This window comes from Carettochelys insculpta, chromosome 3 (assembly GCF_033958435.1).
Source record: "Carettochelys insculpta isolate YL-2023 chromosome 3, ASM3395843v1, whole genome shotgun sequence".
Lineage (NCBI taxonomy): Eukaryota > Metazoa > Chordata > Testudines > Carettochelyidae > Carettochelys > Carettochelys insculpta.
In genome coordinates this window covers 38,088,416-38,104,330 of record NC_134139.1, presented here as the reverse complement: position 1 = coordinate 38,104,330, position 15,915 = coordinate 38,088,416, and the positions used below count along the sequence as shown (strand labels likewise).

Below are 15,915 nucleotides of genomic sequence, written 5' to 3'. Positions count from 1 at the left end.
GGTAAAATTCCTTCCCAGTCCTAAAGAAGTTGACTAGCACTATGCCAGCAGCAGACAGGAAATCCCAGGGATAGGAGGTGCTGGCCAGGTTTAAGGAAGAGAGAAGGTAAGTCTACACTGACACTTTACTGTACAGAAATTTTCTAGCTCAGGAGGTGATATCTCCTCCCCCTACCCTGAGTTACAGTGCTAAAAAGCATCAGTGTTAATTGGCTCCCAGCTAATGCTATTGGCTTAGGCCCCCACTGGCCCCCGACAGGGTGGTTTAAATAGAGTGCTAGGAGAGCTCTCTCCCACCGTTACTGCCTTGGCCTCTCTAAAGCATAGACAAATCTCAAGTTTATGTACCTCTCTGCATGTGTTCAGGGCCAGTGGCTCTCCTGAGCACCTTCTGCCTGCCAAGCAGTTCAGGTGGTGCCTTCTCATCCAGCTCCCAAGGGGGATGGAACCATTGAAAGAGCCTGTACCTTTTTTCGCTGCCAGTCCAGACAACCCACACACCACCAGCTGCGTTGGCTTGGGCTTAGGATTAGAATGCCTCCTGTGCTCCCTGTTCTGCAGGTGATGTGCCTGTTACTGCACCATTTAGTGGAGTCTAGTATATTCCTATTCTTCCCCTCACCCAATGTGCAGATTCTGTTCTACAGACTTGTGCAGAGGTGTGGGATAGGGCTGTGGACTCTTGAGGGGGAGTAGAGGGAGCAGTCCCTGTGATTCCTTGAGAACAAGGACTGCAGCTGGAACTGGTGCTGTGTAGAACGTGCAAAGGCATAGGACATTTTCATGTTCCTACCCACTGCCCTACCGTCCACCTTCATAAAGGACAGGCATAATCAAACCCCTCATGAATCCTGAGTTTTCCGTGGTGAAATAAGTCTATTAACTGAACACCAAGAATAGGCAACGAAAAGATGTCTGTGATGGTTGCTTTATTTACTAAAAGTAGTATATTTTTCATAGAATAAAGCGTATTGGAAGACCGCTCATTTTGAGTTTCTCATCCTTTTATTGATATTGAGGCTATTTAGCCATTGCCACTGCTAACTTAAATCTGATGTAAGGCACAGCATGAAAATATGTACTTTGTGTGCATACTCATCAGCTAATTCCTGTGTATGCAAAGTGACTATGCTCTTTTGCATTTTGTATGTCTCCATTGTCAAATTCAGAACCCCAAAACTCAGTATGATCCAGGGTACTTGTATCATTATTAAATATAATAAATTTACTTTCAGTGTTAATTAGACCAACATGCAGTGTCTTTATTTGGTGAGGTAAGACATACAACAGTTAAATGGCATTGTATGACTTTATTCTGTTAGTAATGAGCACTTAATTATTACTGGCCAACTTTTATATGTAACTCATAGGCAGTACATTTTTGCAAAGGTTTTTCATCTTTTTATTTAAATTATAACATTCAGAACCAAAAGAGACTTGTAAGTCTCTTAGCTCTGTTTTAATTTTAATAGAATTAAGTCAGATAAAAGAATTACCAAATGAAGAAGTTTTCATATTTGACCGAATTTTCATATTCTTAGGAAAAAAGGTTATTTCATACTCAGACTTTGTTTGGCTTCCATCCAAAGGTGAATTGAAAGCGCAGAATGTTTGGGTTATGTGAAGGGGAAAGAAATACACTTTTCTTATGGCTGCATCTTACCAAAAAAAAAAAAAAAGATGTTTTTCTGCATGTAAGAGCTCAAAAATAATTTGTACTTTAAACTTGGCAAGATTTTGATCGTCACTGAGGACTATTACAACTGTTCCTACTGATATATAAAGTTTATTCTGTTTTTGTTTTGTTTTTGTTTTTTTTTATTCTTAAGGTTTTTAACTTTCATTGGAGGGACTCCAAATGATATAGGAAAACCTGATATGCAACAAAAAGTAAATGCTGTAATTCAAAAAGAAGGACTAGACGGCACAGCAAAAAGATTAAATACAACAGTACATACGCTTCAAATAATTATTGATGGTCTGACTCAACCTGAAGGCTTTGACATCAGAACAGGTAAAAACTGAATGTTTTGCTTTATAAAGATATTTTTGTTGTGGTCTGAAAGTTAGACTGTTGTAGGTTTCATTTTGAAACTGCAGCTTTTCTCCTAAGTAGCAGTAGATTTAGTGGATGGATAGGTCAGATGACTCCCTCCCTTTATCCACTCTAACAGAGAAGAATGTACTAAAACATACAGTCATTCAGGTAGTATTTGCTGGCTTGGTAGTTAAGGAGAGTGAATCCTGACTTAAAACATGACCTTTTGAGCCATAGGAAGGTTGGATGCATGGCTTTTAACAAATAAGATAGTTGTGATATGTTGACACTGTACTGAATAAATCTACTATTGACTGTCATGGGAGAAACTTGAGACTAAAAACAATACTAGGAAAGATATATGGAATAGTAATGTAAAATTCTGATTTATCAGGAGTTTGGGTCACACACTCCTCGGAGAAAAGTTTAATTGGAGTACGTTTCATGACCCATCACTGGTTAGATCTTCACAAGCATGCAAAACAGTTTAGGATGGGGGCGAGTGAGGAAGGTGTAGGAGGGGAGAGGGGTATATCTGGAGGTGCTATTGTTCAATGAACCTTATAGTGGATACACTCTATCCTTTCACAACTGCAAGAAATAAATGTCAGCAACAAAAATAAAGGCATGTAATAAACAGTAACTGGTGCTTAAAGAGAAAAAATATAATTCCACTCTGTCAACATTCATTGTTCTGCTTTAGGCCTTCATTATAGTTATTTATAAATGTATCCTGCTAATGATTCTGGAAGCCCATTTTCTGTTTTGTAGTAATTGAATTCTGAGCTCTAATTTCTAATTGTCAGTTAAATGGAATATCTAGCAATGAACATAAAAAGTCATTGTGTTACTCAACAATAAAATAAGAGCTGTCATTTAATGCAAATATTCACATTTTAATGTACCAATGGTAGTGTAAGGGTGAAACATTTTTGGAACAGTTTTTTGTAGACAAGGCCTGTGTCTGGAACTGTGCTGGTAGCAATCATGCTCAAACATGGTTTGTGAATATATTTGTTGCTAGCATGGTTTTCTTAGTACAGACAGGGATTTTGTTCACAAAGTGTATAATGGCAGTTCTTGAGATCTTGGGGAGGGGAGTTCAAATATACCCACACTTTGATGATTGGTTAATGAAGGTCACTATGTCAGTCTGTTATATTTCACCTATCCTGAAATAGAGTTGATAATAAATGAGAAAAGGTTGATCTTAACCCCACTACAGTGTACAGAATTCATGAGAACAGTCCTTAGCTCTATGCAGGCCAGGTCCTTCTTCCCCGAGATTCAGTTTCAGGCCAGGTCAGACCTCATCACATGCCTGTGAAATCACATGGTCACCACCACCCACATGTCCATGGCATGTCTCTGCCTCAGACTCCTTGAGGCATGGCTAGTGTCAGTCTATGTCCCCAGCCAGCACAACAGCCCTCACTGGATCCCACATTGGTGCTGGAATAACCCCAGCCTCATTGGGGACTCTTGTCTCCAGTACATCAGACCTGAGATGGAGCGCCCTTCTAGGTGCTCTCAGCACTCAGGGTTGCTGGTCCACTCACAGTTGTGCCATGCATATCAATGTCAGGAACTTAAGGGAGTTTGACTAACTTGCCAACTTTTCTGCCTCAGATTCAAGACAGGGTGGTTCAGGTCCTGACAGACAATATGGCTATAGTCTTCTATATCAGGAGGCAGGGTGATGTCAGGTCTGAAAACCTCTAGCTCAGGGACTTCTGTCTGCAGCATAACATCCATATCTTAGTGACTCATCTGCCAGAGACTAAGAACGCTTTGGCAGACCATATTATTCTTATCTCTTCATGAGTGGTCCCTTCCATTGGAGGTCGTCAGTTCCCTCTTCCACAGGCGGGAGACTCCATGGCTGGACTTGTTCTTGTCTAGGCAGAACATGAAATGCCACATCTCCTGCTTGATTGGGGGCATGAACAGAGGAACCCTGTTGGCCACTTTTATGCATTTTTGGCTGGGAGCTCTGATGTACACCTTCCCTCCATTGCTGTAGTTCCCCAGAGTTCTTACTGCCCTAACATGGCCACCCCAACACTAGATCAGCACTCTGCTGGATCTCTTGAAGGCAACCCTATTCCTGTTACTGTTCAGGTTGGACCTGTGTTCCCCAAACCACAGCAGTCTTTTGCACCCCAACCTGGCATTTTTACATCTGACAGCCTGGCAGCTGCGTGGCTAAATGAGCAGCTGAGGGTTCAGTACATCTAGTTGGGCAATAGGAAGCCCTCCATCAGGCTGACTTACTAGGCCAAGTGGAAACGGTTCACTGCTGGATTGCAGACAAAGGTGTTCTTCTCAAGTGGTCTTTGCTGCAGCTTATTTTGGACTATCTGTTGCATCTCAAGCTCAAAGGCATGTCCCTTTCATTGATCAAGGTTTACCTGGTGACTATTTCAGCCTTCCACATGATGTTCAAGGGCAGGACAGTTTTGCTTAGGGCATCTTGGCGAGATTCTTTAAAGGCCTAGAGTGCCTCTCTCCACAAGTCATGTTCTTGGACACAGCGATGCCAAGGATCTGAGACTCAGGTACTCACTTGAACTCCAGCAAATGCAGTCTTCTATAAACACAAGGTCCAGCGAAGGCCACACCCAACTTTGGGAAGTAAAATAGTCTCTTAGGCTGTGTCTGTGCTACAAGATAAAATCAGTTTAATTAAAATTGATTTCTTAATGCTGCATTTTGTCCATTTGATTTTGAGAATCTTCACCTTCCCACATGCTCCCCACAAAATTGACTTGCTGGTGCTACACACAAGTAGCTTAAATTGAGTGCTGCATCAGTATATTGTGGGAACCTATCCCACAGTTCCCTGAGCCACATTGCATTCTGGCTCCACAAGTAGATATGGGCATATGACGCCATCTTCCCACATTTCATTCCCATCTTTACCCGGCCATGTTAAGTATGTTTAAGTAGACACAGATACAACACTAAACCTCGAATGAATCATCAGTAATGGGTCAGTGTGGCTAAAATCTTGACCACTCCCGGAGGCCCTCTCTGTAACTTGAATCTGGATTTAGGGCCCCTGCAAAAGAAGACCCTTATGCTTAAGTACACACGGTTGTTACACTGACACTTGAATGAATCATCAGTAATGGCCCCAGGCGGCTAACAGAGAGTACACTTTTGACAGCCACGAAAATCGTGATCACCCACGGTGGTCCTTTCAAGACCTTGAATCTGGATTTAGGCCACCTGGGAAAGAAGGCCCTTACGTCCAAGTACACACGGTTGTTACACTGAAACTTGAATGGATCAGTAGTAATGGGTCAGGGCAGCTAAAAGACAGTACACTGTTGACAGCCCTGAAAATTGGGACGGCCTGTGGAGGCCCTTTCTGGATGTTGAATCTGGATTTAGGCCTCCTACCAAAAAAGACCCTTATGTCTAAGTAGACACGGTTGCTACACTGAAACTCGAAAGAATCATCAGGCTAAAAGACCACAGACTGTAGCCAGGTTTGCACCTGAAAAAGAAGACCCTTAGGACAAAAATATTTCCTGCTACAAGCGTTACTTCAACAACCTTGGTAATTGTATAGCTAATACATTGCCTTCATTGAGACAAGTATGGCTTGGGGCGGCTACAAGACCCCCAGTCACAGCCAGCCCCTGAAAATCATGACCACTGAGGGAGATGTCCTTGGGCAGCTACAAGACCCCCGGACACAGACAGCCCCCGAAAATCATGACCACCGAGGGAGACGTCTCCCAGCTGGCTATGAGACCTGCAGCTGCAGTCAGCCCCTGAGAACTGTGACCCTCACCACATGCAATCTGCCTGGCACCTTGCGCAGCACATCCTTTTATTGGTTCCGGGTCAAGCCATATGATGCAGCTGGGTGGGAATGTTCCAGACTGTGTGGCACCTCCGAGGGGAGGCAAGGGAGGGGATGTGGGGTTCAGGACAACATGTAAATGACTGAAAAGAAGTTTCTTGTACTACTAGCCCAGCTGACACATGGTATAGGGGGGCCAGTGGCTGGCACCAGGCAACACAGAAAAAAAGGCAGCTAGTAGGGGTATACACAGGAGCACGGACCCCATAGCTATGCTCCTGGCAAAGAAAAAGAAGATTTTTCAGTCTCTCATGACCCTACAGCCACAGACTTGCAGGTGCTGAATTGTAACTGTCCTGTTGCCTAATTCCTCCACGCTTGACAGCAGTGGAGATGTAAGAGGCCAGAGTGGAGAACTGTGGTGTGTTGTGGGGCACATGCAGGATGTCTGTGGAGGCTAATGAATTTGATTTAAAGACATGCCACATCCTCACTACCCTTCATTCAGACTTTTAGTGGTCCATAAATTGAGCTAATGGAATTTACAGTGAGGACAAGCAGTGAGAAAAATTAGGCTAATTGACTTTAAATTGATTTTATTTCGTAATGTAGACACAGCATTTGTTTAATTTATTTACTTATCAATGTTCTTCCCAAAGCCTCATAAGTCGGGGAGGCATATAGGCTATATTTTCTAGATGTTAGGAGCAGTCTGGCTTTCTACATTTACAGGGCCAAGCTGGTCTAGCAGTTGACACGCTTATTTGTTGCTGTGGCCAACAGGATGAAAGTTTACTCTGTAGCTGCTTAAAGAATATCTTCTTGGGTCACTATATGCATTTGCTTCACCAATGACCAAGTGAAAAAAACAGTTAACTACTTTTCATAACTGTTGTTCTTTGAGATGTGTTGCTTATGTCCATTTCATTTCCTGCCCTTCTACACCTCTGTTGGAGATGCTGTTAAGAAGGTGCTGAGAAGGCATGGGGATGGTAGCAAAATCACAGAATCGTAGAGCTGGAAGGGACCTCAGGAGGTCATCTAGTCCAGCCCCCTGCTTCAAGCAGGATCAACCCCTACTAAGTCATCCCAGCCATGTATGAGTTCCTTCTGGACTCTTGGATGAATACCACCTGGTTTGGATGGCTTGCTACTGTTTAATATTATTTCCAGTCTGAATTTGTCTAGCTTCATTTTACAGCCATTAGAGCGTGTCATACCCTTCTCTGCTAGGTTGACAAGCCCATGATTAAATATTTGTTTTCCACATAGGTATTTACGGAGAGCAACCAAGTCACCCTTTAACTTTCTCTCTGTTAAGCTAAATAGACTGAGCTCCTTGAGTTTTTCACTGTCAAACATGTTTTCTAATCCTTTAATCATTCTTTTTACTCTTCTCTGAACACTCTCCAGTTTATCAACATCTTTTTTGAGTTGTGGATACCAGAACTGGAGGCAATATTCCAGCAATGGTCACAGTGACAATTGCAGAACTAAAATGACCTCTCTTCTCCTATTTGAGTTTCCCCTTATTATGTGTTGAAGGATTTCTTAGCCTTTTTGGCCACAGCCTCACACCTGGAGTTCATATTCATGGGCTCCAAACCTTTTTCAGAGTCATTGCTTCCCAGGATAGAGTTCCCTGGGAAGCACTGAGGGAATACATTTGAGCTGTATTCTTTATTCTTAGATTTTATACATTTAAATTTAGCCATATTAAGCCATATTTAGCCATATTTAAATTTAGCCATATTAACAAGCTGTCTTTCTACTGCCAGTTTACCAAACTATCCAGATTTCTCTGGATCAGTGAGCTGTCCTCTTCACTATTAACCATTCTCCCATTTTCTGTAACATAAGCAAATTTTATCAATAAATATTTTATTTCTTCCGTGTTATTAATACAGATGTTAAACAGCATAAAATGGTCCCTGTGGGACTCCACTAGAAATACTTCCATTCATTGATGATTTGGTGTTTGTAGATATCTTTTGGATATCTGTCAGCTAACTATTTTAATCCTATGTAATGCATGCCACGTTCATTTTATCTTGTTATGAAAAAACAAAGTCCGACTCCTTACGAAAGTGCTTGCTTGCTCGTTTGGACTGAGATGTCGATCAATGGATCTCATCTTCTGTGACATCACTGGAGAGTGACTAAATAAATCCTTGACTGGAACAGCTGATGACAGATGTCTCACAGAAAAATGACAACTGCAGGCATTGCACATTCTTTTTGGATCCTGTGCTTTTCCTGTAGTGCCTGGATATGCTCACTTTCACAGCAGTTAAGAGCCTGTACAGTGGTTTGCTGTCAGGGCAGTCTAGTCTGAACTAGAGTTTCCAGATCATTGGGAGATATGCTTCATGACTTCACACTAGCCTTTAAAATGTCTTTATAGCACTTACACTGACCACTAATAGAGCACTTTCCATGAGCAGGCTGGCCACAGAAGACCATCTTTGGTATCTGCATATCATCCATCCTCATAATATGACCAATCCAGTGAAACTCTCTGTTCATAAGAATTGCTTCCATGCCCATAACACCACACAATTTATGAAACAGCATGTTAGGAATTTGTCCCACCAATTCACGTGGAAAAATTATGCATGTAACATCAATGGGATTGCCTTCATCAATCAGACCTGTAATCCCACCTGAAAAGATCACATTAATGTGACTGGGTCTGTTTTCCATAAACCATTGTTGATTTGTTAACTTTATCACCCTCCTTTAATACTTGATTGATCCAGTCCCGTATTCACCTCTCCACTATCTTGCCTGGGATGAACATCACATTGACAGGCTGATAGTTAACCAGATCATCCTGTTTACCCTTTTAAAACATTTACACAGCATTAGCTTCCTTACAGTCTTTTGGAATTTCCCTTTTCAAAGTCTTATTGAAAACCAACATGTATGGTTCAGATTGCTCCTCAGCCAGGTCTTCTTAAAATTCTTGGTTGCAAAGTGTCTGGAGCTGCTGATTTAAAAATGTCTCACTTCGTTGGCTGCTGGTTTTGCATCCTCCTGAAAGGCTACTGTCATGGAAAGAGAGTTTAAATTATATGATTACAGCATAAGTTTTTCTCTCAATCAGAACAGAAAAATGTATTGAACACCTGTTCCTTTTCTGCATTGTTATTGATAATTCTGCCATTTCCATTTAATAGTGGTCCGATAACATTGTTAGGTTTTCTTTTGTTCCTAATATATAATTTGAAGCTACTGCTTATTGTCCGTCCGTCCTGCTAGCCCATAGATTTCTTTTTGTCTCTTTGCTTCCTTACTCAGTTTTCAATAATTTCTAGCTTCTGATTTATATTCGTTACTATAAACTTTCTCTTCAATTTGTTTTATCTTATTTTCTTTTATTTTAGTTTTCTAAAGTGTTCCCCTCAGTCTGAATTAAAATACTCTATTGCTGGCTGCTTAATGCTCTTCAACAAGTTTAACAGAGCATGAAACAGGAAAAGCTATTTGGGGATGGGAACTAGAAAGATGATTTTAAAATATATATATAGTAACTCCTGGCTTAAGGTTATAGTTATGATTTTGAAGAATGTTGCCTTAAGTGAAACAATTTAAGTGCATCCAATTTCTGCAGAATAATTAATGTGAAGAGAGGCAGTTAGGTTCCAGGGAATTTTTTTCACAAGATAGGACATAGAAGTTTTAAATAATTTTAAAAAAAGGAATTTAATACTGTACTCATCAGTGATGATTGGGAACCTTGGTTGAGGCAAGGGCATAGCAGGGTTGGGGCTCTGGGGTTTGTCCTGCTTTGCCTGCTTGGTGTTCCAGATGGGGAGCGGCTGGGAAGTGGGAGCTTGCCTCATTCTCCATGCTTCTGCCAGGGAGCGTGGCAGAGGGCTTGCCCGCTCCCTGTCTGGAATGCCAGGTGGGCAGAGTGAGACAAGCCACCCTTATAATGGAACATTGCATAATTTTAAAGGAGTATGTTCTCTAATAGATCAGCAACCTAATAATGAGATAATGCTAATCAGGACAACTATATTTTAAAATATTCTAGTAACCAAAGTAGTCGTCCTGGGGTAAATCTCAGTGTTACACAAAGGAGCTAACTCAAAGCAGCAGTTAAATGGCTGGTCAGGTAACTGGGGATAATCCTGCAAACCAAGGTGCAACAAAATATATGTATTGTAAATGTTAAGCGGCTCCCAAGGCTTCTCCACGTCTCATTGCTGCCACTTCCCCGAGCAACTATTTAGTTTCTTTTTGCATTGAAAAGCCTCTGCCCAGTGTAAAATTACAGAAGGTTTAACTGATTTGGAGTCAAGTAAGTAAGTGCATTCCTTCAGTGACTACTTCAATGTCTTGCAGAGCCTAATGATGCCACTGCTAGTCTGGGCCTGATCAATATCCATATCATATAGCCTTGTTGCAGTGAGCTTTGGCTTTAAGTCTTTAAATTGTTGATTTTTTTATTTTTATTTTATTTTTTAAAAGACGAAATGGGAAATAATTTAAAATCCTAGACTAGCTTTTGGGTTCACAGGTAGAAATTTAGAGTATCTCACTGGCAAACTGAGTATCTGACTTCTGCTAAGCTACCCAGCTTTGTGCATAAGGAAGAGTAAGGACAGCTATTGGACAGAGCAGAAGGGCAGATATCAAGGCTGGCACAAAAGGAAGAAGGTTGTGGTAAGGAATCAACGAATGAGAAGTGGGGAACAGGAGACAAAAATCCATTCATACATACTGTACATTATAGTCTTGAATGTACCAGTTTTGTGTATTTAAAGTATATGTGTCTGCTTCTCCACTCTCATCAATGTAAATAAGGAATGTCTCCCGTGAAGTTGGTGGATTTACACTGATGTCAAACTGGAATACATGAGTAAAAATAGCACACAAGGCCATTTCTGAGACAAGGTGTTAGGAATCAATCATTTGAGTGGATTTACTTTTGCTTAGTGGTATCACCAGGCTACCTCAATTAAATAGTCACTCTACTAGGTACAATTATATGTTCTAATATATAAAACCCATACCAGGCAACCAATTTTTGTTGGTCTCTTCGGGTAGCCTCTTGCTGTAGGTTTCTTTATACCTGGCTCTTCGTATAGTATAAATTTTGACAAACCAAGGGGCTAACAAAACAGAAGTAAATCCATTGCCTGGTGGAGGTGATGCTTATATAAAAACCAAATGAAAATATATTGTAAATGCCGGAGCTGCTTTCAGTTGGTTGCCAAAGATAGGAAGCTGCCTGTTGGAGGTGACCCACAGCAAAAGTTTAACTGTGCTGTTGTCTTTCTGATAGCTTATTTCCGACACTTGATTTTCATGTCTTGTTTTTGACAGATTTTGATAAGCCTGATTTCAAGAGAAGCATAGTTTGTCTTGAAGACTTGAGCCCTGGCACTGTTCTGACTGGAAAAGTAGAGAATGCTACTCTGTTTGGGGTTTTTGTTGATATTGGTGTAGGTAAGTCAGGGTTGATTCCAATTAGGAACATAACAGAAACAAAACTTTCTAAAGCCAAGAAGAGAAGAAGTCTTGGATTGGGCCCTGGAGAAAGAGTGGAAGTTAAAGTACTCAATATTGATATCCCTCGATCAAGGATAACATTGGACCTTCTTCGTGTTTTATAAGTTTTTCACCACTAAGACTTCTATTTCTAATAAAAGGTTATGTTGTCACCAGGATTCTAAAGGTGAAGGTCAAGTATTTACTTAGTATACTGGATATGAAGCAATTAATCCAACTTTTGAAATTTTCAGCTTAACTTTTTAATTCCAGAAGCTTTATTGGAACTCTCCAAGCTCCCTCGCCAAAACAATCACTTTAACACTAGCTGTCAGGTGGCTTTCATCCTTTTAGGATGCACGCCTTCTCTTTGCAGAACAAATGAAATTTCAGTCCAAGACAGATCTCTTATCTGGTTTCTTTTGTGCAAGATTTGCACTTTCAACCCACTTTTGATCTGTGCTGCCGTGCATGCTTGTTCATGCTGAAGCACAGTCACTTGATTGGTCTGTTTCCATACTCTTTTCTTGAGAAGGGCTTAAAAGTGGACATTGGTTGTAGCTAAAACAGAAGCTTAAAAATGTCGTCTGCTGTTAAAATTATCTCGAGATTAGGCCAAGGAAGAACAGGAGCACATGATGGTCAAATCTGGACACAATGGTAATAGTATTATTGACTCAGAAATGTACTATTCGCACTACTGGGTTTTTTAGTTATTGCTCATTTGCTCAAAAAGTTGCAAAAGAATTTGGTTTACTTTTTTCGTTTCCTGTACATAATAAAAATCTTTTACCTTTTTTCGGTCTATTGATCACAAACTACCTGCACAATCCCAGGATAGTGCCTTCTCCTTTCCAACAATCACTATTTGCATACCAACAGCTTTCCACTTTAGCAAGGATAATTGTGAGGCTGTGCTTGTCAGAACATGATGTCACATAAGTTGTAATTGTCTTTACGCTAACTGAAGCGTCAGATAATATTGGCAACAGAGGATGGTGGGTAGAGGAGCTGTAGTACCAGGTGAATCATAGTTTTCAAGGCTATGGAACTCCACTAAAATAATTCCTAAAGCAGATCTTTCCAGGAGAAAAAGAAAAACAACAACAACAACAAAACATTCAATCTTGATGTAAAAATTGTCAGTAATATAGAATCCACCACAACCCTTAGTACTTTGTTCCATGTAATGTCTACTCAGAAAAAAAAATACTAGAAAACAAAGTATCAGAGGGGTAGCCGTGTCTGTCTGTATCTGCAAAAATGAGAAATTCTGGGGCACCTTATAGACTAACAGATTTTTGGAACATAAGCTTTTGTGGGAAAAGACCCCCGCTTTATCAGATGCATGCCCACGAAAGCTTATGCTCTAACAAATCTGTTAGTCTGTAAGGGGTCGCACAGGAATTCTCAGTGAAAACTAAATGACAATAAAAACCCTGGTTATCTGATACCAATTGATTTTAATTACATTAGAGATTGGGAGCCATGATGCAGGAGGGTAATCAATGAACCTTTCATTTATCTGTGTTCTGTTGCCTTTCCCATTTTGATAATATGGCTGAAGTAAGTGAGAGGCTGCATCTACACTACAAGATAAATTTGAACTTAAGGCAGTTAGCTCGATATTACCACGTGACCATCTTCACTGTAAATACCATTATCTCAATGTAGGGAGCACTAATATCAATATCATAATATCATCGGTACCTGATGTATATAGTGCCAATCTTGAATTCAAAAGTTTGATTAAAGGCCAGTGTGGAAGCACCATGTCTTAAAATTGAATTTATTAGCCTCCAGAGGTGTCCCGTATGTAACCCAAAATACACCTCAATGCTCCACTCTGGTCACTGCTCTCCAGGTGCACAGGAATTAGGAAACAGGAAAATTGTGAATTTCAAATCAGGACCAGGAAGCCTGTGGCTGTGGGCTCATGTTTATATGAGAGCCTGAGAAATGTCTGTCTTTCTTTACGATTAGCGCTGTGAGTGCATCTACCCATTACAAATACCCCAGCACAGAGCTCATGATTCTGTCTCTACACTTGGTATTTTTTTCTGTGCTGCCTGATGCCAGCCACTGCCCCACAGCAACATATGGCAGAAAGGCTGTTGTGGGGGTCGTGCTTGCATAAGAAGCCAAGAAACTTCTCATTGGTTTACATTTGTGCACCCCCCTGCCAGGCGCCACGCCGTTGTGGTCTTTCCCACACTCAGGCACATCATGTTTGTAGCCCCCAACTCAATAACAGGATGTGCCTGCTGTTCGGTGGTGACCATGCTGCCAGGCAGTACCATGTCATGGTTGTGTGTGGTTAGGGTTCCAAAGTCAGGAAAGAATTTTGGGGGCTTGTAGCCACTGGGGATGGTGGGGGAGTCTTTGCAAAATCTTTGACATTTCAGTTATAAAATCTTTTTCCTATCGTGGTTCTTCATGCTTTACCACCCCCCTCACCCCTCCAAAAAAAAAAAACCACAGGGAACAGTGGGTGGAAGTCCAGTTGCGATTCCTGTTTCTGTTATAAGTTAATCTTTCTTCCAATTTTGCCACAGCTTTCCAGGGTCCCTGTGTTGTTTTCAGTGACTGGATGCAATCACTGCAGGGAGGACAGTCAGTGGATGGCCAGTTGAGAAGACAGACTCTGTGCAGAAGCTGCATAATGAACAGGAAAACCAAATACTGTCCCCTCAGAAACACTTTCAAGCTTTTCAGGGTTCCTGTGTTACTTTCGGGGATCAGATGCAATTACGGGAGTAGGGGCAGTCAGTGGATGGCCAGTTGAGAAGGCACACACTTGCTGATTTTTATGAAATCCTTGATAATTCAGTTACAGAAGAAAGAGATTTCTGTTAATTTTGCCATTTCAGTGGATGCCCTATTTTTCCTTCCTTCTGACTGGAAAAATGTACGTTTGTTTAGCACGGCAGGGGAACGAGGAAAATGCAATGTGGGAAGATGAAGACCAGCAGGCATATCCAGAATGCTACAGGGACGAGGGAAATGTGAGATAGGTTCCCACAATGCACTACTGCAACAGTCATTGTTTGCCAGTTGAGTGTGGCAGGAATAAGTCGACTTTGTGAGGAGTATGTGGGAAGGTGAGGATAGTCACAATCGAATTTATAAATTCTGGAGTTACGGCATTGTTCTTTATAAATTTGATTGTATCTCATAGCATAGATACAGCCATAATGAGTTGGATTTAAGGAGCACAGAACACATTGCAAACAGTTTTGTTTCATGGAAATGAGCTAAATGAGCTGGGAGGGCTGCCAGAAAAATCTGTTCCACAGGAAGGGAGGTATAACTTACCTCTCACTTTTCATATATAGGATAATTCTTCAGATTAAGGTTGAGGTCATGATTAGCTAGATGGTGTAAAAAACCTAACTTTGGGGCTGTCAGCACTGTAGATTAATAAAGAATCTGGTTTTACTAGTCCCTCACTCTTCTCAGCGAATGGAAATTGCAGCTGAAAACATAAAATAAGTTTTACACCCCCCTGGCCTCCCCCCCACCACGCACACACATCCATTCAAACAGGACAGGTGAGGTCTATGTGATTTGTACAAGGCAATAAATTCATGATTTAAATACTGTAAAACTTTGTACAGAAAGTTTCCAAAGAACTAAAATGATTGGCATCAAATTCAGTAAAATCTAACATGATGCACTTTGAAATGACTTCCCAAGAAAGAGAACGCTCTGACTCTCATTTAGGAAGAAAGTTATTTAAGGACATGAGAAAAAATAACTGATTAATTCTTTGGATTTATGGATATACATCACCCTTATCAGGAGGAGGAAAATTAGAAATAGTTGTATAGTTCAGAGAAGGTTTGTTACCTAAATGTTTGTTGTTCTCTCAACCTGTTGTATGAATAATTGAATATAGTCTAAACAGTCTTGGCCTACTCCCCAAGAAATGTCTTCCTCAATTCCCATATTTTATAAGATTAAACTGTGTGAAACTAGGTGTTTGTAATAAAATGTAGAAATTCCATTTTTGTGGGTGCATCTTCCTATCACAGAGGGCTAGAGAAGACGAATTAATAAAAGTTCATGTGCCAGTGGATTCATTCGAAGATGAAAAGGCGCTTTGGATATATGCTTATGTATATGATTTTTCTAATCAGTCTTGTGAAATATCGATGACAGTTTACTGGCTCAGGTACCCTACATTTGCCCACTTTTGCCCTGACTGGAGAAAACAGTGTTATTTGTCCAAAGTACATTACTTGCTACATAAATGTGAATGAATAGAATAGTACAAGGTTGGGATCACCTAACCCTTGTATCTTTCTAAATGGATGTTTTCCATTGTGGAGTGCATTGCCATTGTGGGGTTGTATTAAAAGTTGACTGGATAAATCTTTATTGAATCTATTCTTCAAGGAAAAATGCTACGGTTGGGTTGTCTACAAGGTTGAACTTGTCTATGGATGTACATGTATATATGGACAGAAGTGGAAGAGGAAAGTGAGTAGCCTTAACGTGATGTGGCATGAAAAAAAATGTACTTCTGCACGGGTATGCAATTGCCACACTGCTCAGAAGTCAT

General features: G+C 40.8%; 1 protein-coding gene across 3 annotated transcripts in view; it reads left to right on the top strand.

The window, feature by feature from the left end:
* The window catches only part of SRBD1 (S1 RNA binding domain 1), a 207,714-nt gene extending 192,003 nt beyond the window's left edge, over positions 1–15,711 (top strand). For all 3 annotated transcript variants that reach the window (XM_074989638.1, XM_074989637.1, XM_074989639.1), the window contains 2 exons: positions 1,830–2,014; positions 11,187–15,711. In XM_074989638.1, the coding sequence (XP_074845739.1) occupies positions 1,830–2,014; positions 11,187–11,476 (475 nt within the window). In that variant the 3' untranslated portion in view covers positions 11,477–15,711. The remainder of the gene's footprint in view (positions 1–1,829; positions 2,015–11,186) is intronic.
* The last annotated feature ends 204 nt before the right edge of the window (positions 15,712–15,915 follow it).